Here is a 25,540-nt window from a genome sequence, read left to right as displayed (position 1 = left end):
AATTTTGTTACCCTACTTTCAGATCTGGAGACACCTCGTTTTCTTACTGTTGACACACCTGTATTTTTTCTTGTCTTTCCATAAGTGTTAGGTTGTGTGTTCTAATCATTATTTCATTATATTCCTCTTGTGGTTCATAATTTCATGACCTCTGATCTTCTACTCATGTCTAATGATCCAGAGTGCAAGAAACACATTACATAAGTGTATATTAGGTGTGCCATCTGTAAGAATGTAAATAAGGTATGCTAGACTCATTTCATTTCCACAAAATGTATCCCTTTGAACCATGCATAGAATTATTACAGTTATTTATAATGACACTTTTCTGACACAATAAAGATCTATCCATCACCCACTAAAGTAAATAAAAAACAAAAATATGCCCATCATGTTAAAAGTTACCTGACCTCATTTTTTGTGAATAAAGTTGTCTAGATCACTTTTTTATATATTTCATTGTTTCAGCTACTGTTAACATCAGGTCTTTAATTAAGATTAAAGGAACATAAGAATATCCACAATGATCATGGACTTGTTCAGGACATTTGGTTCCCTTATTAACCAATGCCAATTTCTCTTCAGTCAGACAGAATATAGGTAGACAAACTTCTGCTTTAGAGCTTTGGTGTATCACATAAGGGCTAACTGTGAAATGTACTACACCGAGAGGATCTCTCCCATAGCATTCTGCAAACTTTAGTCCAGGCATAGCCATGCATCTAATTTGCAACTGAAAGTCTTTGTCTCACAAATCAAATTATTCATTTAGCAACTTTCCTTACTATTATTTAACAACATAACATCCTCTTGTACCATGCTAAAGGACACACACACACACACACACACACACACACACACACACACACACACACACACACACACACACACTGGGATCATTCTGCTAAAATCTTTAATATTGTTTACTTTCTGCTATATTTGCAAATTTCATGTCCTATTGAGTTAACAGCTCATCTAGTCCCTTCTATTGTACTATTATCAGCAACTCAGCATATGAAAATTAATGCTCAGTGTCCATCCGATTGAGCCAGTAACAATAACAGCTAAGGTGCGTCCCCACCAAGAAAGGGGGGGGGGGGGGGGGAGGGGAGAGATTCTGCTTCCCCTCTTATCTCCAGGCAGGTTGAGAGCCAATCATACAGATCCACCACAGTACCAGCAGATTAATGTTGTGAGGTGGGGACATGCACTTTGCCCACATGGCATAGTCAGCAAGAGCACAATCAAAAAAAGGCAAGGTTCTTGGTTTGGGACAATCTGTCAGGAAGTTTTGTTATAGTTCTACAAAGTGAATAGTCTCCTGAAAATGTGAGTGACTTGTGGGGTGTGCAGTGTGTGAACAAACAGCAGTAGACAGAGTTTAAAAAGAGAAACAAGTGAATTTTATTCAGATAAAAATGAGTCTTTGTATGTACAAAACGGAGGGGCTAAAAATAGTAGTGAAGGGATTCTAAAAACAAAAGTCCTATTTCAGTTTGCATTCACAGTCATGTATATTGGCATTGCCAAACAACTAAACAGATATTGTCATGTTAATTTACTAGACTGCTATGCAGGTTAATCATGCTCCCAGATTGCTTTTTTGTTTTGATCCAGATTTACATTTCGATTTTCCAGAATCTGTAACCATACACTCTTCTTATCTGTGAGCATTGGCACTGGCGGTAACCCGAGCTCGTATGTGCCAACCACAGTCTCCAGCGTTGCTCTGGCACTTACTGACAGTAGGCAATACTAATCCATCAGCCAAATGTGTGTATATCAGTGCTGAAACACTACTCAGGCATTTTCGAGGAAGTGGGCGAGTTGAAAGAAATCAGAAATTACATGAAGAAGAAAATATGTATGAAGTTGTTCATGAAAATATACAAAATACCTGTGAATATTTCAATGTCTAATACATTTATTGTTTGCCAAGTGCATGAAGGTTTCAAGTGTCTTCTTGTAACAGAATTGCTGAAAACTCACTGGAAGAGACAGTGGTGTAAGAGCATGTTCAGAAGATTACTTTGAACTATTAAATGTTGAAGCCAGCCGGTGCAGCCGTGCGGTTCTAGGCGCTTCAGTCTGGAACCACGTGACCGTTACTGTCGCCTCGGGCATGGATGTGTGTGATGTCCGTAGGTTTGTTAGGTTTAAGTAGTTCTAAGTTCTAGGGGACTGATGACCATAGATGTTAAGTCCCATAGTGCTCAGAGCCATTTGAACCATTACATATTGAAAGTTCATTTTAAGTGAATATGTATCCTTTAAATGTAATACACATCTTGTGTTAACAATTCTAGAAAATTTTGTTACTTTTGGATAAATGGTTCCTGCAGTAGGGGAATTTAAATAAAATGCTACATTCTTTTGCCACCCAATTGTATATAGTACCACCAGTTGACTGTGTGTGAGCACAGAAACTACTTTCTTTGGGGGTTAAGCTACCTTTAACTTGGGCGTTTTTTGGATGCTACTGTGCTTTACTAGGGGTTATTACTTCTTACATTGTACAGATATGTCTCATTCTTCTTCCAGCTTGAGCAGAACCTCACCCAGCACTTTGTAGGGATATATGCAGCTTTACATGAAATCCTACCCATGGTGCATTACTATAGGGGAACATCACAACATTAAGTGCCAGAAAAAAATTGTAAGACCAACTTGTGATAGAACTACACACCTTTATAATTTAAAACTTACACACACAACCAGTAAACCACTTGAAATGTCCAAAAATGGTCATCAAGATGGTTTTAGCCAACCGACCATTCTAATTTTTGCAGATGTTAAATACTTAATTACTACTCAAACAATTCTCATTTTCAACTCTTTCTGTGATTTATTACGTTTCTTACTCTTTTGATCATTTTGTTATATCCTAGTCATGTGTTTATTTAGTTCAGGCACTAATGACATTGCTCTCACCTGCTCTGAGTTCACACAGAAGCAACAATCATCAATCTGTTTGGAGCCAAAGATATTATGCTGTTTTGCCGTATGGCTGTCCTAACATAATTAACATTGTATGTTATTGTGGAAATTGCACAATATTTCAGTGAGGCAGTAGCTTGTCTTCTGTAGGTGTGTCTGCAGGGAGGTGTAGTGGTGATCCAAACTATATGCTAGCTTGTGGAAAAGTTCAGATGCACAGAGGAGGGGTGGGGATTGTAAAATCATGTGACAGGAAGCAGACAATCAGAGGTCCCTGCTGGGGAAACAAACCACTCACCTTACACTGTGTGGCACAGAAGTCCTGGTTGCAATCTTCAGACCTCAGATTGTGCACTCAGCCAAGTTGCTAGTGTCCAACCTGCTCATTATGACTTTGAGCCCTATGGTACCTTCTCGCCAGATTCATTTCTGTGCAGTGATGTCTTATTGCCAATAGTACTGATTTTGATGATTGAGTTATTCTCTGTATGTCTTTTGACAGCTTCTGTCATGTTGGATTTTTGGTAAAAGATCTTGTCCTGTCCAGATTCCTTGATGTGTCCTGTATCTAGACAGTATTAACAACAGCTGACCTTGTGTGGTATGACAGCCCTCATTCCTCGAATCTATCTTTACCAGTGTGGCTTGTCTGGCCAATGTATGATTTCCCACAAACAGTTTTTGTGCTCTTTGGTTACTTGGCCACACTTGTGATTTATCCATTTGGAGCAGTCAGTTTCCTGGATGATTAAACTATCCATTCGTAACACCACATTATAAAAAAAGGTGGAAGGGATAATGTAGACAATTTTAGATCTGTTTCTCTGCCATAAATTATTTACTAAAGGTATTGAAATAGCTGTGTATGTAAGGATATTTGATCACTCCAGGTCACATAATTTTCTGTCAGATTTACCGTTTCATTTTAGAAGTGTTGTTGTTGTTGTTGTGGTCTTCAGTCCTGAGACTGGTTTGATGCAGCTCTCCATGCTACTCTATCCTGTGCAAGGTTCTTCATCTTCCAGAACTCACTGCAACCCACATCCTTCTGAATCTGCTTAGTGTAGTCATCTCTTGGTCTCCCTTAGAAGTCATGTAACAATTGAAAATGCTACATATTCTCTTTTCTCTCAGAGGCACTGGATGGATTAAATGAAAAGTCATTAACACTAGGCATCTTTGATTTAACTAACACATTTCATTATGTTAATCACAAAATATTACTGAAGATGTTGGACCATTATGGAAAAAGAAGAGCAGCTGCTCACAATTGCTTCCTCTCATAGTTTAAGAACAGACAGAACAAGGACATTCATCATAGTAATGAGAATGGCTATGACACATAGGCTGATTGGGGCATTGTTAAAAGGGGGGATGGGGGTTCTTGACAGGTGATTCTGAAATATTTTTGTTTGCTGATAACACTAGCTTAGTACTGAAAGATGTCTCAAATAGTACAGTTCAGTGCATAAGTTCATGGCTTGTAGAAAATAGATTGATTCTAAGTCACAGTAGGGCTCAATTTTTACTATTTATAACACACAGTTCAACTAAAATTGGCATTTTTGAATACACAGAATGGGCACATAATTAGTAAGTGAAAAATCCAAATTCTTAGATGTTCAGGTAGATGGTAAACTGTAGTTTAAAGCCTATCTTCAGTATTTTGTCCAAAAACAGAATGCTGATGTATTTAGCATTAGAATAGTATCAAGATGTATGAGACAGGCGAAATTCCCTCAGATTTCAAGAACAATATAATAATTCCAATCCCAAAGAAAACAGGTGTTGACAGATGTGAAAATTACCAAACTATCAGTTTAATAAGTCACAGCTGCAAAATACTAACGTGAACTCTTTACAGACGAATGTAAAAACTAGTAGAAGCCAACCTCGGGGAAGATCAGTTTGGATTCCGTAGAAATGTTGGAACACGTGAGGCAATACTGACCCTACGACTTATCTTAGAAGCTAGATTAAGGAAGGGCAAACCTACGTTTCTAGCATTTGTAGACTTAGAGAAAGCTTTTGACAATGTTGACTGGAATACTCTCTTTCAAATTCTAAAGGTGGCAGGGGTAAAATACAGGGAGCGAAAGGCTATTTACAATTTGTACAGAAACCAGATGGCAGTTATAAGAGTCGATGTACATGAAAGGGAAGCAGTGGTTGGGTAGGGAGTGAGACAGGGTTGCAGTCTCTCCCTGATGTTATTCAATCTGTATATTGAGCAAGCAGTGAAAGAAACAAAAGAAAAATTCGGAGTAGGTATTAAAATCCACGGAGAAGAAATAAAAACTTCGAGGTTCGCCGATGACATTGTAATTCTGTCAGAGACAGCAAAGGACTTGGAAGAGCAGTTGAACGGAATGGACCGTGTCTTGAAAGGAGGGTATAAGATGAACATCAACAAAAGCAAAACGAGGATAATGGAATGTAGTCGAATTAAGTCGAGTGATGCTGAGGGAATTAGATTAGGAAATGAGACACTTAAAGTAGTAAAGGAGTTTTGCTATTTGGGGAGCAAAATAACTGATGGTGGTCAAAGTAGAGAGGATATAAAATGTAGACTGGCAATGGCAAGGAAAGCGTTTCTGAAGAAGAGAAATTTGTTAACATCGAGCATAGATTTAAGAGTCAGGAAGTCGTTTCTGAAAGTATTTGTATGGAGTGTAGCCATGTACGGAAGTGAAACATGGACGAAAACTAGTTTGGACTAGAAGAGAATAGAAGCTTTCGAAATGTGGTGCTACAGAAGAATGCTGAAGATAAGGTGGATAGATCTCATAACTAATGAGGAGGTATTGAATAGGACTGGGGAGAAGAGAAGTTTGTGGCACAACTTGACTAGAAGAAGGGATTGGTTGGTAGGACATATTTTGAGGCATCAAGGGATCACAAATTTAGCATTGGAGGGCAGCGTGGAGGGTAAAAATCCTAGAGGGAGGCCAAGGGATGAATACACTAAGCAGATTCAGAAGGATGTAGGTTGCAGTAGGTACTGGGAGATCAAGAAGCTTGCACAGGATAGAGTAGCATGGAGAGCTACATCAAACCAGCCTCAGGACTGAAGACAACAACAACAACAACAACAACAACCACACTAAGTCACAAATCTGAAATAAAACAATTTAACAATGGGATAGATAAGTTATGAAAGATTTGGTTTACTCATGTGTAACTATTTTTTTCTAAGAGAAACACATTCTAACTTTGCTGATGTGCCCTCAGTAGTCCAACCTCTCAATACACTGGAATATATATGGAAAGACAACACAAAAATGAATTATCATGCTCAACATTGTTGTCAGCCAAACAATGCTTTACATACTGTACTGTAATTGAAATTGTGGCATTGTTTACAGTTCTGTGTCATACTTTATAAAAGGAAATGTGGTTTAAAAATATAGTAGACTTAAATAAAAAATAAAATATATCTCATACAAGCTCAGTAGGCCTACAAATCAAGCACATTAGGTATTCTGGTATCCATTTGTACAGAAAGGCCAGTTTAGTTGATCTAACCCACCCTGGTTACACTTGCCCCAGCCGATTGGTTAAACTTGCCACACATGGGAGGGAAAAAGTTGGGGTAAGTGTAACCATGCCTGGCATATCAAGAGCTTCATCAGTAGAGTACAACGAATCTCATATTTGAAATTATCATGCAAAAGTTAGTTTGTAACCAAACAATTGTGCAGTTATCTTTAAAACTGCAAAAATGACAGACTACCAAATTCTGAGCATGTCACTCACTCACAGAGGGAAAATGTAGACGTCAATTCAAGTCCAAAAATTAATTACCAATTCATGTCAGATTTGACAACTTATGGTTAAATATAACAAAAAAAGGAGTAAATTAATATGTGTGATAGGTCAGAGGTAAAAATACAGCTTCTTTAAGGCACCATAAGCTGTGGTTACACTAACTCCATGGTTACACTTACCCTACTTCACCCTAAGTAAATGTGTTTTTCAATCTAAAGTGTGAGTGCAATCAATGTCGGGTTCTGTAAAAGATGATTCTGGTCTAAGAATTTATTTTTTATTTCATTTGTGCAGTTCCACAGGAACAAACTGAGGAGCAAGTCTCCATGGTTTTGAAATTAGTCAATGTATGAAATTAGCATCAGAAAAACAAATAGTAAATAACATAAAATCTTCATGGATCCTATGCAGATGACAAGCTGCTGAGTATATACTAGCATAATCAACAATATAATACAGGAATTTGCTTAATTTTTTCTAGGAACTCTCCAACAGAATAGAACAAGTAAACAAAGAAAAAATTCTTCAATTTAAACTTGCAATTGCATTGATTACTGCTAGGATTTTTTAATTCTTGTGGTTGGTTTTTGAAAATGCATGCAGCAAAATACTGCATACCTCTCTAAACAAAAGTCAAGGCTGTGCAATCCAAATACAGAGTGCAGTGGAAGCTGCTTATTCTTGGGAATAAGTTTATTTTGTTAGCAACAAATGACATTAAAGAAAATATATATTGAGAGGCCACTTTAAGAATCCTCAAATTCCTGAACATTAGTCAATAGGAGGTTTGTGAACTTACACCACATATTACTCGAACTGCCTGTTTCTCAGCCAAAAATACGCTTTGCAAACAGAAAGAGCTACACCAGAATACAATACCATAGGTCATAAGCAAAATGAAAATAACCAAATTGGACTAATTTTCCTGTTTAACTAACTCTTATTGCAGTTGTTGTTGTTGTGGTCTTCAGTCCTGAGACTGGTTTGATGCAGCTCTCCATGCTACTCTATCCTGTGCAAGCTTCTTGATCTCCCAGTACCTACTGCAACCTACATCCTTCTGAATCTGCTTAGTGTATTCATCTCTTGGTCTCCCTCTACGATTTTTACCCTCCACGCTGCACTCCAATACTAAATTGGTGATCCCTTGATACCTCAGAACATGTCCTAACAACCAATCCCTTCTTCTTGTCAAGTTGTGCCACAAACTTCTCTTCTCCCCAATCCTATTCAACACCTCCTCATTAGTTATGTGATCTACCCATCTAATCTTCCGCATTCTTCTGTAGCACCACATTTCGAAAGCTTCTATTCTCTTCTTGTCCAAACTATTTATCATCCATGTTTCACTTCCATACATGGCTACACTCCATACAAATACTTTCAGAAACGACTTCCTGACTCTTAAATCTATGCTCGATGTTAACAAATTTCTCTTCTTCAGAAACGCTTTCCTTGCCATTGTGAGTCTACATTTTATATCCTCTCTACTTTGACCATCATCAGTTATTTTGCTCCCCAAATAGCAAAACTCCTTTACTACTTTAAGTGTCTCATTTCCTAATCTAATTCCCTCAGCATCACTCGACTTAATTCGACTACATTCCATTATCCTCGTTTTGCTTTTGTTGATGTTCATCTTATACCCTCCTTTCAAGACATGGTCCATTCCGTTCAACTGCTCTTCCAAGTCCTTTGCTGTCTCTGACAGAATTACAATGTCATCGGCGAACCTCAAAGTTTTTATTTCTTCTCCATAGATTTTAATACCTACTCCGAATTTTTCTTTTGTTTCTTTCACTGCTTGCTCAATATACAGATTGAATAACATCAGGGAGAGACTGCAACCCTGTCTCACTCCCTACCCAACCAGAGATCCGAATGGGGGACTATTTTACCTCCGGAATATTTTACCCAAGAAGACACCATCATCATTTAATCATACAGTAAAGCTGCATGTCCTCGGGAAAAATTATGGCTGTAGTTTCCCCTTGCTCTCAGCCGTTCGCAGTACCAGCACAGCAAGGCCATTTTGGTTAACGTTGCAAGGCCAGATCAGTCAATCATCCAGACTGTTGCCCCTGCAACTACTGAAAAGGGTGCTGCCCCTCTTCAGGAACCACATGTTTGTCTGTCCTCTCAACAGATACCCCTCCGTTGTGGTTGCACCTACGGTACGGCCATCTGTATCACTGAGGCACACAAGCCTCCCCACCAATGGCAAGGTCCATGCTTCATGGGGGGGGGGGGGGGGGGGTAGGTGTGGTAGGCCAAGTTTTACCTGTGAAACATAAAGTGCCAAAATGGCTAGGAACTACCAGAGGAAGACTAACTGTGCTACTTCCTACACAAAAGAACAGTTTTCTAGTGAATTGATGATAAACAAAGAGGAATTTGTACAATACATCAGGCTAGTGCTAAATATCAAATACCCTACTCAACACTTCAGAAACACATAAAAGGTTTTCGTGGTGTTAAAAGTGTTTCTCAGGGATGATCTACAGTAATCCCATATGAAAAAGAACAGCAACTAGCAAATGGACTGACAACTTTAGAAAAGTGGGGGTGGGTCCTAACCAGGAAGGAAGTTTTGGAATTGGTTGGGAAGTACATAAGAAGAAATAAAATACCAAACCCGTTCACGAATTGTATACCTGGAGAAGACTGGTTCCTGGGGTTCAAGAAAAGGCATAAACTGTCTATAAAAAAGCCACAGACCCTTGAACATGCGCGAAAAAAAGCTGGCTCTGATCCTTTCATCATTGAGGGGTATTTTGATATTCTGAAACAAACACTCAGAGGCTTAGATGTCGAAAACAAACAAAAACAGATATTTAATATTGATGAGACTAGTTTCTCTCTAGACCCAACAGAAACCAAAGTTGTTGTTAAAACTAAGTCTCCCTCTTCAAGAATCACAGTGGGACCTGCTAGGAAACTACCACTGTGTTGCTTGGTGGTAATGCAGATGGGGACAAGCTGTCTGCCTTAATAGTGTTCAAGGAGAAGAATGTCTGGGACACTTGGATGGCACCACCGCCACAACCTCCTTTTCCTGAAACCTGCTATGCTCCTCCAGTAAATGGATGGATGGAGTCAGACATTTTTTAAAATTATTTTGAAAAATCTTTTTTGAAATTTTGTGGTCCATATAGACCTATCCTTCTAATCTATGATGGCCACACTACACACATGACCATGTGATTAAAAATGCTATTGAAAATGATATTACAATAATAAAGGTGCCCCCTCATTCAAGTCACATCCCGCAGCCAATGGATGTAGCAGTGTTTAAGAGTGTGAAATCTACTTAGGACCAAAAGTTAACTCGTCACCAGAGACATCATCAAGGGGTAAAAATTAGCAAATGTGACTTTTTTTTTCAAAAACAAAATGTATAGTGTTTACAAGTCAACAAGTCAAACTTTAAGCATGAGAAAGTTCAAAATCATATCTTCAGTAACAAGTTGGCAATTTGGTGTTAAAGTTGAACTATGCCAAAATGTGTTTACACTTACCCCACTTCACCCTAATCGTTTCTTGAAAAATCTTCATGTCCCAAATGACACATCATCAACATAAACGCAGGAAGACCATCCTTTTCAGGTTCTCCTTATGTTCTGACTGCTCACCATGTGCAATGCTGCTGGTAAAAATTCATAATGGATCTGCTTCTCAGAATACTTATCCTGGACTAAAATATAACAGAGGTGGCAAAACTCGGCTGTTGACAAGCTCTCAGGTTTGGCATACCTCAGGAGATGGGTGATGACACCTTGTAGAATAAATACATATCAGGTCAATTAATTGAAAATCCAAGATGGAACAACAGTGTTAGATGCGCGCACACACACACACACACACACACACACACACACACACACACACACACACACAGTTCAGCCTTTTGGAGCCTGCAGTAGTATGGTGGGGGCATGGTGGTGGCAGTGGGCCTTATAGGTGCAATGTCGGGAGGCAGTGCTAGAAGGAGGAGGGGGAAGGATAGGAGGTGGGAATGGAGGGGATAGAAGCAGGGAAGGGGAAAGGACTAAGCAGATGCACTCAGACGATAGGTGGAGTGTACGAGGTTGGAGTGGAAACAGGGAAGGAGGGAAGGGTGTAGAGGCAGGTGGAGGAGAGAGACTAGTGACTTTTGAGACCAGGGGGTTACAGAAATGAAAGATATGTTGCAGAGAGAGTTTCCACCCACACAGTTCATAAAAGCTGGTGTTGGTGGGAAGAATCTGGATGCCATGACATTTGAAGTAGTCGTTGAAGTCGAGCACACTGTGTCACACAACATGCTCTGCAGTCAAGTGTCCCAAGTGTTTCTTGGCCACATTTTGGCAGTTGCTATTCGTGCAGACAGACAGCTTGTTAGTGCTCATGCCCATGTAGAAAATCACAGTGGTGGAGGCTGAGGAGGTATGGATGACATTTCCGGTAGACATAAAATATGCTTTAATTTGCAGAACTGCATCTTTATTTGTTGTCCAAGAGATGTGAGAAGAATGGCACTTGTGGTGGATTTTATAATCTCATGCTGCAGGAGAATGGATGTAAGCTCATATCACAGTCTTGTGGGGAAACCAAATAAGCACACTTCTTCTGGATTGAGGGGAAGTGGAAATAAAAAATTACACTATAACTATAGCAAATAGTGTAGTGAGGAAATACTAATCAGAGCCTGCTTTCAATAGGATACAGTAAATATAAATTGTTAATGTATATATATTTTCCAGATAGTTTACTAATGCAATTTCATTTACTTTTCAGGCAAATCCCCAGAAGCCTCCAGTTGTAAAATTGATAGAAGCTGGAGCAAAGTATGGCACATCAGTAATCCCCCAAGGTGGAGAGAAGCAAGCCTTACCTGCTGACTCAACATTCATACTTAAGGATGGGGATCAGATTCAGTTTGGTTTGCAGTGGAATCTATGGAAGTATGTTTCTGTTTATAGCCTACAATTACACATATTTTACCAGTATTCTTTCTTGTTGCTTTAAAATTTGTATGTTCTTATGGACTAGTAGAATAATCTGTAGTTACTATTTCAGTTTTGTTTCCTCTGATGCATATTTGGCTGATTTTACTTCCTTTCTTATGCCGATTATCCTTTAATTCATCAATTCTGCCATAGACAGTTTGTTTCTTCTGGCAGTTTCTTGAACATGGATGGGTATCAGCAGTTCCTTTTTTCCTGAAAAGTTCTATTTATTTCCCAATTCAGTGCTTTACAGATTTTCTCTCTATTTGTTTCCAGTGGTTAGCACACAGGATTCACAAACGGAAAGATGACAATTCAGATCTGCATCCAACAATCATGATTTAGGTTTTCTGTTATTTCCCTAAATCATTCCAGGTAAACACCAGGATGGTTTCTTTGAAAACCACTTTCTTCCCCTTCTTTGAAAAAATCCAACCTTGCTATCCATTTCTAATGACCTTGATGCCAATGGGACATTAAACCCTAATCTTCATTCCTTTTCCTCTCTATTTGTTGGAAATTTTCACACTTTTGATAACATTACTTAATATATCCATTCCATCTGTAACTTCAAATGTAATGTGATATGCAGTACAGACAGCAGTCATCAACAGATCACTGCATACGTAACTTGATTTGGACTAAATATTCTTCCAAAAAAATTCTTGTTCTGTTTTCAGTGTCATCTCAAACTTCTGTAGGACTAACTTGGCAGTTCACGAACATTAGATTCCTATCTGTTATACCTGTCATGTTCAGTAACGGAAGGGGAGGTGAGGTGTGGAGAAGGCAAGCCAGTGGAGAGGAGTGGTGTGAAGAGAACACGTTCTGCTTCCTAAGACAATGCTAATCATACATATACTCTGTGTGCTTCAAACCTAACAACTATGAATAGAGAAAGAAAACATAAAAGTAAGCAACACTCACAGGAATCACAAAAGTAAGACGTTGAAAATAGTACCCATGATGAACTAGGAACTGCTTCATCACTAATTAACAGTTAAATGAGCAAACCAAATTCATGACCCAAACTTACATCTAATGGCTACTAGAATCTTTCATTTAGTACTGTTACTTAAATTTCATGGAAAATAAAAAATGTGTACCAGGACAACTGTTCCTTAAGTGGTGGTGCACTTAACAGCTGAGCTACTTGAGCACTACTACCTGCTTCCACAACTTCAATTCTGCCAGTAACCAGTTTTTATATACCACGTGGGAGAAATGCTTCTGAAAGAGAGAATGTTATGGAGATATAGCTTGGCCACTCCTGGCCTGCAGGATAACTCTTGTGAAGCAAGGAACATGAGAGGGAAATACTGATAGAACTGAAGTCGTGAGGATGAGTCATCAGTCAAGCTAGTTGCTCAGTTAGTGAGAGCATTTCCCATGAAAAGAGAGATTCTGGATTCATGTTCCAGTCAGACACTCAGTTTTGACATGTCAAGAAGTTTCAGAACAGTGCACAATCCACTGCAAAATGAAATATTTATTCTGGAGTATTGTTATGGTTAGATTGCTTAAATTAACAGTGACCAGACACAAAACACTATCAGATCCAAGCACCCTATGCTCACTATCCCACAACCTCAAAACCTTCTCTCCCATCTGCTTCATCCAGTCATCCTCAACAACCAAAAGTACCTGCTTTTTGACGGCCGTCACCCTTTCCATGGCAGAAAATGACCTCCCTGTTGGTTGGCTACCTGTGGATGGTGCATCTGCAGTGGCAATAATTCATTTGTCTGTTATGCTGAAGCCTCACCAAGGCCTTCACAGACAGACCTGGTCCGCAAACTGATTTCACATGCTGTATCCTCACAGAACTCTGATACTCCCGCCACTCACAAGAATCAGCTTCAAAAGAGCATTATGCAATAGCACCATGGACTGTAGCAAATGAACCACATCCTTCACCAGGTCTCTGATTATCTATTGTTGTGCCCAGAGATAGACACCCCCTCCTGAAGTGGTATTGCATCGCTTGTCTGACCGAAGTGACATCCTGGTGTCAATTGTACTGCCAACTCCTTGTCCAGGTGTCATATCCCTGCAGAAGACCCAGGTGTAAGAGCTGCCCAGTTCTATCACCCACCGCATCCTACTCCAGTCTTGTCAGAGACTTAGCCTGTTTCATCAGAAGCAAGACCAGCTGTGAAGGCAGTCATGCCATATGCCATGTCTGCTACAATTACTGCACAGCATTTTATCTGAGCACAACCATCAACCAGCTGTCCACCAGAATGAATGACCACTCTAAACTATGTCCGAGAACCGAGTCAACCACCCAGTTGCATGACACACTGCTGAGCACAAGCTTGAGTTTAGTAGCTGCTTCACAACCTGTGGTATCTGGATCCTTCCCCCCAGCATCATCTTTTCTGAGCTATGTAGATGGGAGTTATCCTTGCAACACAGTCTTAGCGCCCAAAATCCTCCTGGCCACACTCTATCCTCTCACCCACTTCACAACAGTCCCCCCTTGCTCTGTTCTGTCACACCCTCCCAATCCATGTGATCTTCATCATGGGCCACACCTCAATTGCTCTGGTATCTGTGTGCCACTTGTCAACCTGTCCACCTGCCATCCTTCTCTCAGGCATTCCTGTCCCACACAACTGCTGCCTCTGCTTTCCTCCCAGCCATTAAATTCACCATACCCAAACTTTACTTTTACTTCCCATCCCTTTCTCCCTCTGCCCATCCCAATTGACACAAGCCCCACCCAAGTTCACCTGCTGAACTGCAATCCCGGCATTCTGTGGCCAGCAGACACAATATACGTGCACAAGTGGTTTGTGTGTGTGTGTGTATTTTAGTGAGTAGTCTCCTTAACTCCTAAAGTATTTATCTTCAAATTAAACATACATGTAACCTCATATAACTTGACCACTGCTTCATTGTATCACTGTTGTACATCTTAAAACATTTTCAGGGCTCTACATGCTTGTGCAGATAACATTTGTTATCATACACTTAAGAGCCAAGTAAACTGGTACATCTGCCTAATATCATGTAGGGCCTCCACGAGCACACAGAAGTGCTGCAACACGACATGGCATGGACTCGACTAATGTCTGAAGTTGTGCTGGAGGGAACTGACACTATGAATCTTGGAGGGCTGTCCATAAATCCATAAGAGTACAAGGGAGTGGAGATCTCTTCTGAGCAGCATGTTGCAAGGTATCCCAGATATGCTAAATATTGTTCATATCTGGGGAGTTTACCAGCAGTAGAAGTGTTTAAACTCAGAAGAGTGTTCCTGGAGCCACTTTGTAGCAACTCTGGATGTGTGGGGTGCCCCATTGTCCTGCTGGAATTCCCAAGTCCATCAGAATGCACAACTGATATGAATGGATGCAAGTGATCAAACAGGATGCTTAAGTACATGTCATCTGTCAGAGTCATATTTCGACATATTAGGAGTCCGATATGACTCCAAATGCACATGCCCCACACCATTGTAGAACCTCTAGAGCTTGAACAGTCCCCTGCTGACGTGCAGGGTCCATGGATTCATGAGTTTGTCTCTATACCCATACACATCCACTCGATACATTTTTAAACGAAGACTCATCCGACCAGGCGTCATGTTTCCAGTCATCAACAGTCCAATGTCGGTGTTGATGGACCCAGGCAAGGTGTAAAGCTTTGTGTCATGCAGTCATCAAGGGTACATGAGTGGGCCTTCAGCTCCAAAAGCCCATATCAATGATGTTTCATTGAATGGTTTGCACACTGGCACTTGTTGATGGCCCAGCATTGAAATCTGCAGCAGTTTGCTGAAGAGTTGCACTTCTGTCACATTGAATGATTCTCTTCAGTTGTCATTGGTCCCATTTTTGCAGGATCTCTTTCCTGTCACAGCGATGTTGGAGATTTAATGTTTTACTGGATCCCTGATATTCATGGTACACTCGTGAAATGGTTGTACAGGAAAAATCCCCACTTCATCGCTACCTCAGAGATGCTGTGTCCCATGGCTCAAGCGCCAACCATAACACCACATTCAAACTCACTTAAATCTTGGTAACCTGCCATCATAGCAGTAATAACTGATCTAACATCTACACCAGACACTTGTTGTCGTATAAAGGCATTGCTGACTGCAGTGCTGTGTTCTGCCTGTTTACATATCTCTGTATTTGAATATGCATGCCTATACCAGTTACTTTGGTGTTTCAGTGTGTGTGTGTGTGTGTGTGTGTGTGTGTGTGTGTGTGTTTGGTTCATACATGATTTGACTGATAATATAATGTCAAACATGAGTGTCAGCCACCCTGAAATACGAGGTGTGTTTCTTTTTAAGTAAGTACCGTTTTGAAATTAAAAGAAGATGTGTTAAGATATTTCAATAATTTTATTTTTGCATGAAAGCCTGTACCTTAATCTATGCACTGGTGCCATTACAGTCTGATTCTTCCTTGTTTACGTTGTGTACTGAGTGTTTAAGATGCCTTCAATAAACGTGACTCCCACTGACTGTGAAGTACGGGCTGTATAAGATTTCATAGTGCTAAAGGCCTAAAATCATTCGATATTCATCATGAGATCTGTGCAGTTTACAGATAAAGCATTATGACTGATGGAAAGGTAAGAAAGTGGGTGAGAGCATTTAAAGATGGCTGCACAAATCTGCATGATGAACAATGGAGTGGTCATCCTTCGGTCATTAATGAAAGTTTGGTGCAGGAAGTGGACAATAAGGTGAGAGAAAACAGACGCTTTACGATTTCCTCCTTGCGGGATGACTTTCTTAATGTTTCTCATAGTGTTTTGTATGGCATTATGACCGAGCACTTGAATTACCAAAAATTGTGCACACGTTGGGTACCAAAAATGTTGACGGATGTGCACAAAACCAAATGTTTAGACAGTGCATTGACTTTCCTTGAGTGGTACCATAATGACAGTGATGATTTCTTAAGCCAAATTATTATGGGTGATGAAACATGGGTGGCCTACGTCACACCAGAATCAAAGCAACAGTCCATGGAAGTTGAGCAAGGGCATTGTTTTGCTGCAAGACAACGCCCGTCCGAACGTGGCAAATCAGACCAAAGATCTCATCACATCTTTTTGTTGGGAAATTCTAGATCATCCTCTGTACAGCCCCGATCTTTTGCCCAGTGACTACCATCTGTTCCTGCACTTGAAGAAACACCTGGGCGGTCAGCATCTTCAGGATGATGACGCAGTCAAAACAGTGGTGATGCAGTGTTTAACAAGTCAGGCGGCAGACTTCTATGTGGAGAGTATTCAAAAACTGGTACAACATTATGACAAGTGCCTAAATATTGACGGAAATTATGTAGAAAAGTAGATTAAGGTACAGGCTTTCATGTAAAAATAAAATTATTGAGATATCTTAGCACTTTTTTTTAAATTTCAAAATGCTACTTACTTAAAAAAAAACACCGCTTAGTTGGGTAAAGGCTGCCTGCTGATTGGTGCTTATAACTTTCATATAGGTACATTATTTAATACAGTTTTAACAACAATTGTGATTTAGTATCATTATTTCCAATGGAAATAAAATGTTTTATAAACAAGAAAATCACGTGTGTGTTTGGAAACATGAAGCTACAACAACTATATATGACCTTGTGCCTGACAGCCATTCAAGCATGTATTAAATGCTTAAAGAAAGAATAAGACAAGGGCCATAAGTACCAAATAAAAAGTTACTTAATGAATTAGTTACTTGCATTTTCCATGGCCCATAGTTGTGATTTTTGCCAGGATATGGAAAGTGGCTGTTTACAGTAGATTAGATTAGTATTTGTTCCATAGATCGTGAATACGATATTTCGTAATGATGTGGAATGTGTCAGGTTAATAAAAGGTGTCTATACAAGATATTACATTAGACAAAATATTACATGACACTGAATAATTTTTGGAGGTTTGAAAATTACCCACTTACTATATCCAAAAATTCATCTAATGAGTAGAAGGAGTTGCCATTAATTCTTTTAATTTCCTTTTAAATGCTATATGGCTATCTGTCAGACTTTTAATGCTATTAGGTAAGTGACCAAAGACTTTTGTGGCAGCATAATTTACCCCCTTCTGAGCCAAAGTTAGATTTAACCTTGAGTAGTGAAGATCATCCTTTCTCCTAGTGTTGTAGCCATGTACACTGCTATTACTTTTGAATTTATTTAGATTGTTAATAACAAATTTCATAAGTGAATATATATATTGTGAGGCTACAGTGAACATTTCTAGCTCTTTAAATAAGTGTCTGCAGGGTGATCTTGGATGAGCTCCAGCAATTATTCTGATTACACGCTTTTGTGCAATGAACACTCTTTTACTCAATGATGAGTTAACCCAGAATATGATGCCATACAAAAGCAGAGAATGAAAATAGGCGTGGTAAGCTAATTTACTCACATGTATATCGCCAAAATTTGCAATGACCCTAATAGCATAAGTAGCTGAACTCAAACATTTCAGCACATCCTCAGTGTGTTTTTTCCAGTTCAACCCGTCATCAATGCATACACCTAGAAATTTTGAATATTTTACCTTAGCTTCTGATTTCTGATCAAAGTCTATATTTATTAATGGGGTCATTCCATTTACTGTGTGGAACTGTATATACTGTGTTTTGTCAATGTTTAATGAGAGCCCATTTGCAGAGAACCACTTAATGATTTTCTGAAAAACATCATTTACAATTTCACCAGTTAATTCTTGTCTGTCAGATGTGATAGCTATACTTGTATCATCGGTAAAAAGTACCAGCTTTGCATCTTCGTGAATATAGAATGACAAGTCATTAGTGTATATTAAGAACAGCAGAGGACCCAAGACCGAACCTTGCGGCACCCCATTCTTGATTGTTACCCAGTTTGAGAAATCACCAGTTTTTTGCATATTATGTGAACTGTTTATTTCAACTTTCTGCAATCTTCCAGTTAGGTATAATTTAAACCATTTGAGCACTGTCCCATTCATACCACAATACTTGAGCTTATCTAGAAGTATTCCATGATTTACACAATCAAAATCCTTTGATAGATCACAAAAAATCCTAACGGGTGACTTCCGGTTACTCAGAGCATTTAATATATCATTAGTGAAAGTATATATAGCAATTTCCTTGAAAAACCCTTCTGGAAACCAAACTGGCATTTTGTTAAAACTTTATTTTTACAAAGGTGTGAAGCTACTCTACAATACATTACTTTTTCAAGAATTTTGGATAAGGCAGTCAGAAGAGAGATTGGGCAGTAGTTGTTGACATCAGATGTACACCCTTTTTTATGCAGTGGTATAACAATGGCATACTTCAGTCTATCTGGGAAAATAACCTGCTTCAGAGAGCTATTACATATGTGGCTAAGAATTCCACTTATTTCTTGGGAACAAGCTTTTATTATCCTGCTGGAAATGCCATCAATCCCATGTGAGCTTTTATTCTTGAGAGAGTTTGTTATCTTCCTAATTTCAGATGGAGAGGTGGGTGGAATTTCAATTGTATCAAATGGTGTGGGTAAGGCCTCTTCCATTAACTGCCTTGCTTCTTCTAATGAACATTTAGATCCTGTTTTCTCTACAACATTTAGAAAATGATTATTCAAAATGTTTTCGACTTCCGGCTTGTTGTTTATCAAGTTTCCATTTGCTTTGATGGTGATGCTGTCATCCTGTACTCTGGGTTGTCCTGTCTCCCTTGTAATAATATTCCAAATTGTTTTGATTTTGTTATCAGAGGTATTAATCTCAGACATGATGCACATGCTTCTGGACTTTTTAATAACCTTTCTTAATATAGCACAGTAGTTTTTATAATATTTGGCTGTTTCTGGGTCATTACTCTTTCTTGTTGTTGGATACAGTTCCCTTTTGTGTTTACAAGATATTTTTATTCCTTTAGTAAGCCAAGGTTTTTTTGCATAGTTTCTTATTATTAGATTTAACTACTTTCTTGGTGAAACAGTTTTCAAATTCTCTTACAAGTGTATCATGAAATAAGTTATATTTTAAATTAGCATCAGGTCCCTTGTACACCTCATCCCAGTCTAACTGCTGAAGATTTTTCTGAAGTTTCTAATTGTTGAGTCATTAATTGAATGCACAACTTTGGAGGGTAGTTTTGAATTACTGAATGGAGCTATGTCATATACTGTAACTAGCTGAATATCTTGATCAGAAAGCCCATTCTCAACAGGACAAGAATTTATGTTTTTAAACCCATCTTGGTCTATAAAAGTGTTATCTATCAATGTGCTGCTGTCATTTATTACCCGAGTAGGAAAATTAATGACAGATGTCAAATTGAAAGAACCGAGCAAGACTCCCAGGTCATTCCTCCTCTTACACTCTTTCAATGAATCAACATTGAAGTCCCCACAAATAATAATTTGCTTTCCCCTGTCTGACAGATATCACAACAAGGCATCCAAGTTTTCCAGGAATAAATGAAAGTTTCCTTAAGGGGACCTATACACTGTTACAATTATAAAAGTGCCCTCCTTCAGTTTAAGTTGACAGGCACATGCTTCTATATGTTGCTCTAGACAAAACTTTTTTGTATGTGAGCTTTCTACACAGTGATAACTTTTGACATATGTGGCAACTCCTCCGCCCGCCTTATTCTCTCTACTCATATATGCAGCTAGTTTATAACCACTGATATTTACCTTTTCCATATAAGACACAATGTGATGCTCAGACAGGCATAGTATATCTATTATATTATTAGATTCAATGTCATCAAAACAAACCAGGAGCTCATCTACTTTATTCTTCAATCCCGGAATAGTTTGGTGAAAAATGGTAACATTATTTTTTACTTTACTTTTCTGAGAATCTACTTTTTTCTTTAATCCACCAATAGTTTGCTTAAATATGGTAACATTATTATTTATAGTTGTAATATACAAGGGTTGCCCAGAAAGTAGTGCACCACATATTTTTCTTCAACAATTCTTTATGGAAAATAATGAGAATTACACACAAAAGAATGGTGTTTTTCTACACACCCTATTTTTTCCACGTAATCTCCATTCCATTCTGTGACTTCCTCCAACACAAAACAAAGGCGTGTATACTCTGTCAGTACCAGTCACTGTTGTGGTGGCGGACTGTGTGAATCACCTCCTCATCGTCCTCAAAATGTCTTTCACAAATGGCACCCTTTAAAGGTAAGTGACAACATCAGCCCATTACAACATGTCAGGTGTGACAGCTGTGGATGGTCTCACCGACCACTGCAAATTATGGAGCTCCGCCAAACCACCCTCTGTACCCATCAACTAACTGCACATCTGTCAGCTTTGATGAAGTGTTTGTGACTATTTCCCACAGTTTCTTTCTCAGCTGGGAGAAATTCAATTCTCTACAACTTCTGTTGAAAACTTTGTGCAATTGCCTCGAATTTAAAAATTCAAATTGGTCCAATTAGTTAATAAATTAAACATTTTCTGAAATTACTTCTTTGCTTCATATCTGAGACATGCTTTATTAGATTCACCAGACCAATAACAATGAAATAAATGGAAATCATGCATTACTTTAACCTCATACAGTGTTGCGATGGCTTCATATTGGTGACGTTGCTAAGTTTCAGGCAAAATCTTTTATTAGCCGTAACTCCATAACTAAACATTTGCAGACCTATGTTTATAGGAACTTTTTTCTTCAGTTTTACTTGCAGAATAACATATTACAATATTTGCATATCACCCTTTATTTGTCCAGTATCCTGCCAATGAACCAAAGTCTGCCACCTGTCTTTCTTATAACTGACCATATGTGATCATTCCATTCCATTTCATATCACAACAAATTGTTACTCCCAGTTATTGGCAAGATTCTGCTGTCTCCAGTTCTAACTCATCAATGTAATAATAGAATATTACATTTCAGTGTTTTGTTAAGTGCATAGTACTACATCTCTTGAACATTTAAAGCAAGATACACGAGTCATTGTACTAGTTTGACATCTTATCAATATCTGATTTGATTTTTGTGCACCTTTTCAGATAGTACTTAATTATAGATGCCTGCATCATCTGCAAAAAATGTGAGGCTTCTATTGATATTGTCAGCCAGGCCATTAATATAGAAAAGTCGATAATAATTCAGAATATACAGTCCGACATCACAAGCAGAAGATGGAGATATAGAGAGAGTACATGAGGGTATTGAATGGGCAACTCAGTACATAAAGGGTACTTAAGGGAGATTGGAACAGTGTAGTAAGGGAAGAAACTGAAATTTGTGTTATGGGAGAATATGGACTCAGCAGTAAGAAATGTGAGAAAGGTGAAAAAATAATTAACTTCTGTAATAAATTTCAGCCAGCAGTAGTGAATACACTATGCAAAAAACACAAGAGGAGGAATTATGCTTGGAAAAGGCATGGAAAATACCAGCAGGATTACATCATGATGAGATAGCGATTGGGAAATTAGGTAGTGGATTGTAAGACATACGAAGGCCACAGTTTAGTAATGATGAACAGTAGGCTGAAGTTGCAGAGAGTTGTCAGGGAAAAAAAAAAAAACAAGGCAAGAAGTGAGATACTGAAATACTGATGAATGACAATATTTGTTTGATGTTCTTGCAGGCTGTAGATGTTGTGATAAGGAGTGTTGCAATAAACAGTTAAATGGTAGAGGAATGGTCATTTCTAAAAACGGCGATCACGGAATTTTGATGAACAGTTGTGGGTACAGGAAAGTTGTCGGCGATGAAAAATTGAATAACAGCAGGTCTGGTTTAAGATCCAAGCAACACAAGCTGCCACTGGGGCACCAAGTTGAGAGGGGCACCAGAGGCACCTCAGCTGTAAGACTTCTGTGCATGTCATTTCACAATTAGTAGTAGCAAGTTGAACTACCAAGCTGAAAGGGGCACCATGGGTGTCCAAGTGCAAGATTTGTATTCACTGTGTATCACAGTTAGTAGCAAAAACCTACACATGTGAAAGGGTTCAGGGGAATAGGGCGGAAAGGGGAGCATCAAATGATAGCTCACATGTGTCCAAAAATGTTCTCAAACTGACACAAGGTAACAGAAGAAATACTTCAACTGATTGACAAAAGAATAGAATACAAAAGTGCTCAGAAAAAAGACAGGAATGCAGCAGTATAAACCCTTAGTAATGAAATGAAGAGGAAGTGCAGGAAAGATAAAGTGAAATGGCTGCCAAAAAAATGTGAAACAATTGCAAAAGAAATAGCTGTTGGAAGGACATATTCAGCACATAGAAAAATCAAAACCAGCTTAGATGAAATTAAATTAAAAGTGCCAACATTGAAAGTTCAGGAGGTATTGCAATGTTAAACATAGAGGAGAAAACAATAGGTGGCAGGAATACATTGAAGGTCTGTATGATGGGAAGTAACTGTCTGCCGATGTGGTGAAAGAAGGAATGGTAGTTGATTTGGAAGACATAGGGGATCCAGTTATTAGGGTCAGAGTTTAATATAGCTTTGAAAGGCTTGATACCAAATTAGGCAGAAGACATAGAACATTCCTTCTTAATTTCTAGAATCATTGGAGAAAATAGTAACGAAATGGGTATTTGAGCTGATGTGTAAAATCTATGAGACTGGAGATCATGAGTTTCAGAAAAATATGAGTGACACAATTCCAAAGTTGGTAAAGGAAAATAAGTGCAAGAATTATTGATAGTTGACTTAACGGCTAACGCATCCAAGTTCTAGATGAGAGTAATATACAGAATCATGGAAAAGAAGGTTGAGGATTTCCCATATGGTGATCAGTTTGGCTGTAGGGAAGGTAAAGGCACCAGAGAAACAATTATAATGTTGCATTTGATAATGAAACTAAGAGAAAAAAATCAGGATACCTCCATAAGATTTGTTAACCTAGAATGAGTGTTCTACAGTGTAAAATGAGACAAGATGTCTGAAGAAAAGGTTTAAACTATAGGGGGAAATGGATAATATACTGTATGTATAAGAACCAAGAAGAAACAGTAAGAATGGAAGATTAAGAATGAAGTGCTAGAATTAAAAAGGGTATAAGATAGGAATGCAGTCTTTCTCCACTACTGCTCAACCCGTACATCGAAGAAGCAATAACAAATAGGTTCAAGAATCTGATTAAAATTCAGGAATAAAGAATATCAAGGATAAGATTTGCTGATGACATTGCTATCCTCAACAAAAACAAGGAAGAATTTTAGTATGTAGTGAATGGAATGAACAGTCGATTGAGCACAGAATATGGATTGATAGTAAACAGGAGAGAAAAGTATTGAGGAATAACAGAATGAGAAGAGCTGCTGTGGCATTTATGCCCCATGCCAACACACATTTTATTAGATTTCATCATGCAAAGGCTTATGCTGCTATATGCCAGTAAGCAATTAGGACTCATAGAAATCCCTCCTTCCCATAAAACAACAGATGGGCACAGAGCATTAACAAGGAGAGGCGAGCAGGATCCTTGTCATACTGGAGCATATGGAGGACACTGCAAACCTTGGTGGCAAATATTAATATTAACTATTTAAATGTTTGTATACGACTCCAACTAGACTGCCTTCATTATTCGCACTGACAGCTACTTAACCATGATTTCAGTATCTTCAAAATCAAGCTCACATTTTAATTAGAATTTTATTTAAGATTGTCAGTCATTGGATAACTAAACTGGGGTCGAGCAGTTCTAAGCACTTCAGTCTGGAACCGCACGACCGCTACAGTCACAGGTTCGAATCCTGCCTTGGGCATGGATGTGTGTGATGTCCTTAGGTTAGTTAGGTTTGAGTAGTAATAAGTTCTAGGCGACTGATGACCTCAGATGTTAAGTCCCATAGTGCTCAGAGCCATTTGAACCATTTAACTAAACTGGCCCATCAGGAACTCACCCTGTGCTGGCTGGCACGGAACACTGTGCTAGCTTACTAGACAGTCTTTGAGTTGTGTTCATGCTGACAACTTGTACTTACTGTGAGGGAATATTTTTATATCGTTCAACTATTAGTCAGCTTTGGGAAATGCTTACTAGGCATTCTTGTACTAATATTTGGAGAGGCATTATGCAATGGCAGTGAACTGAATATGTTTTTTGATTAAAAGTGATTTAGTAAGTTAAAAGTGCCTCAGGAAATGTTTACAAACGAATTCATGAGTGTACAATTTCAGACTGTTATTAAATTCATGTTGAGATATTTTATGAATTTGAAATGGTGCTTGATATGTTATGACTAGAATCTGTGAGCTTAGATTCAAATTTTACCATTAGACTGGCTCTAAAGATTGTTTTTCCCCCCTGGATTTTTCTATTAGCAATAAAAGTGGCATCCCATTATTTCGGGACTTTCATTAAAGTAATGTTGAGATTTTCTAATGTGCCACTCCATTGTTTAGAGTCAACTGTATGCTTGTATGGACCCAAGACTTTTGGATTAGAGAAAGACCATTTGAGACATCGAGACAGCTTTACAAGATGTGACGTAAGCAAACCTCTTAATGGTGATTTAGGAAACCTGCAGGTGTGCTGGATCTTCTCTTTCTGAGTTGGTCAGTGTAGCCATCCACATGCAATACTTCACGAGGAACAATTTGTGCTGTTAGCATGTCTGACACCATAATGTGTCACAGTAGGAGCACTCCTTACCTCACCCTAATTACTAAATTAACTGAGAGTGGGTAAGAACCACTGTACTGTGAGGCACCACTTCCGTAAAATATACTATAATTAATTAGAAGCTTGCCATCAAAATTGGAGACCACAAAGTAAATCAAATGATGTGAATGTGCCCTTTCGAAGCAATGCACTGCATAATAGGCAAAGCAAGGAGGACATAAAATGCAGACTAGCAGAAACAAAGAAGGCTTTCATGGCCAAGAGAA

General features: G+C 38.7%; 1 protein-coding gene across 1 annotated transcript in view; it reads left to right on the top strand.

The window, feature by feature from the left end:
* The window catches only part of LOC126267235 (nibrin-like), a 172,364-nt gene that overhangs the window by 12,377 nt on the left and 134,447 nt on the right, over positions 1 to 25,540 (top strand). Inside the window, exon 3 of the mRNA XM_049972217.1 lies at positions 11,482 to 11,648. Coding sequence (XP_049828174.1) covers positions 11,482 to 11,648 — 167 coding nt within the window. The remainder of the gene's footprint in view (positions 1 to 11,481; positions 11,649 to 25,540) is intronic.

Source organism: Schistocerca gregaria, chromosome 4 (genome assembly GCF_023897955.1).
Source record: "Schistocerca gregaria isolate iqSchGreg1 chromosome 4, iqSchGreg1.2, whole genome shotgun sequence".
Classification (NCBI taxonomy): Eukaryota; Metazoa; Arthropoda; class Insecta; order Orthoptera; family Acrididae; genus Schistocerca; species Schistocerca gregaria.
The sequence above is the reverse complement of the archived record's forward strand: the minus strand, read 5'-3'. Positions and strand labels throughout refer to the sequence as shown.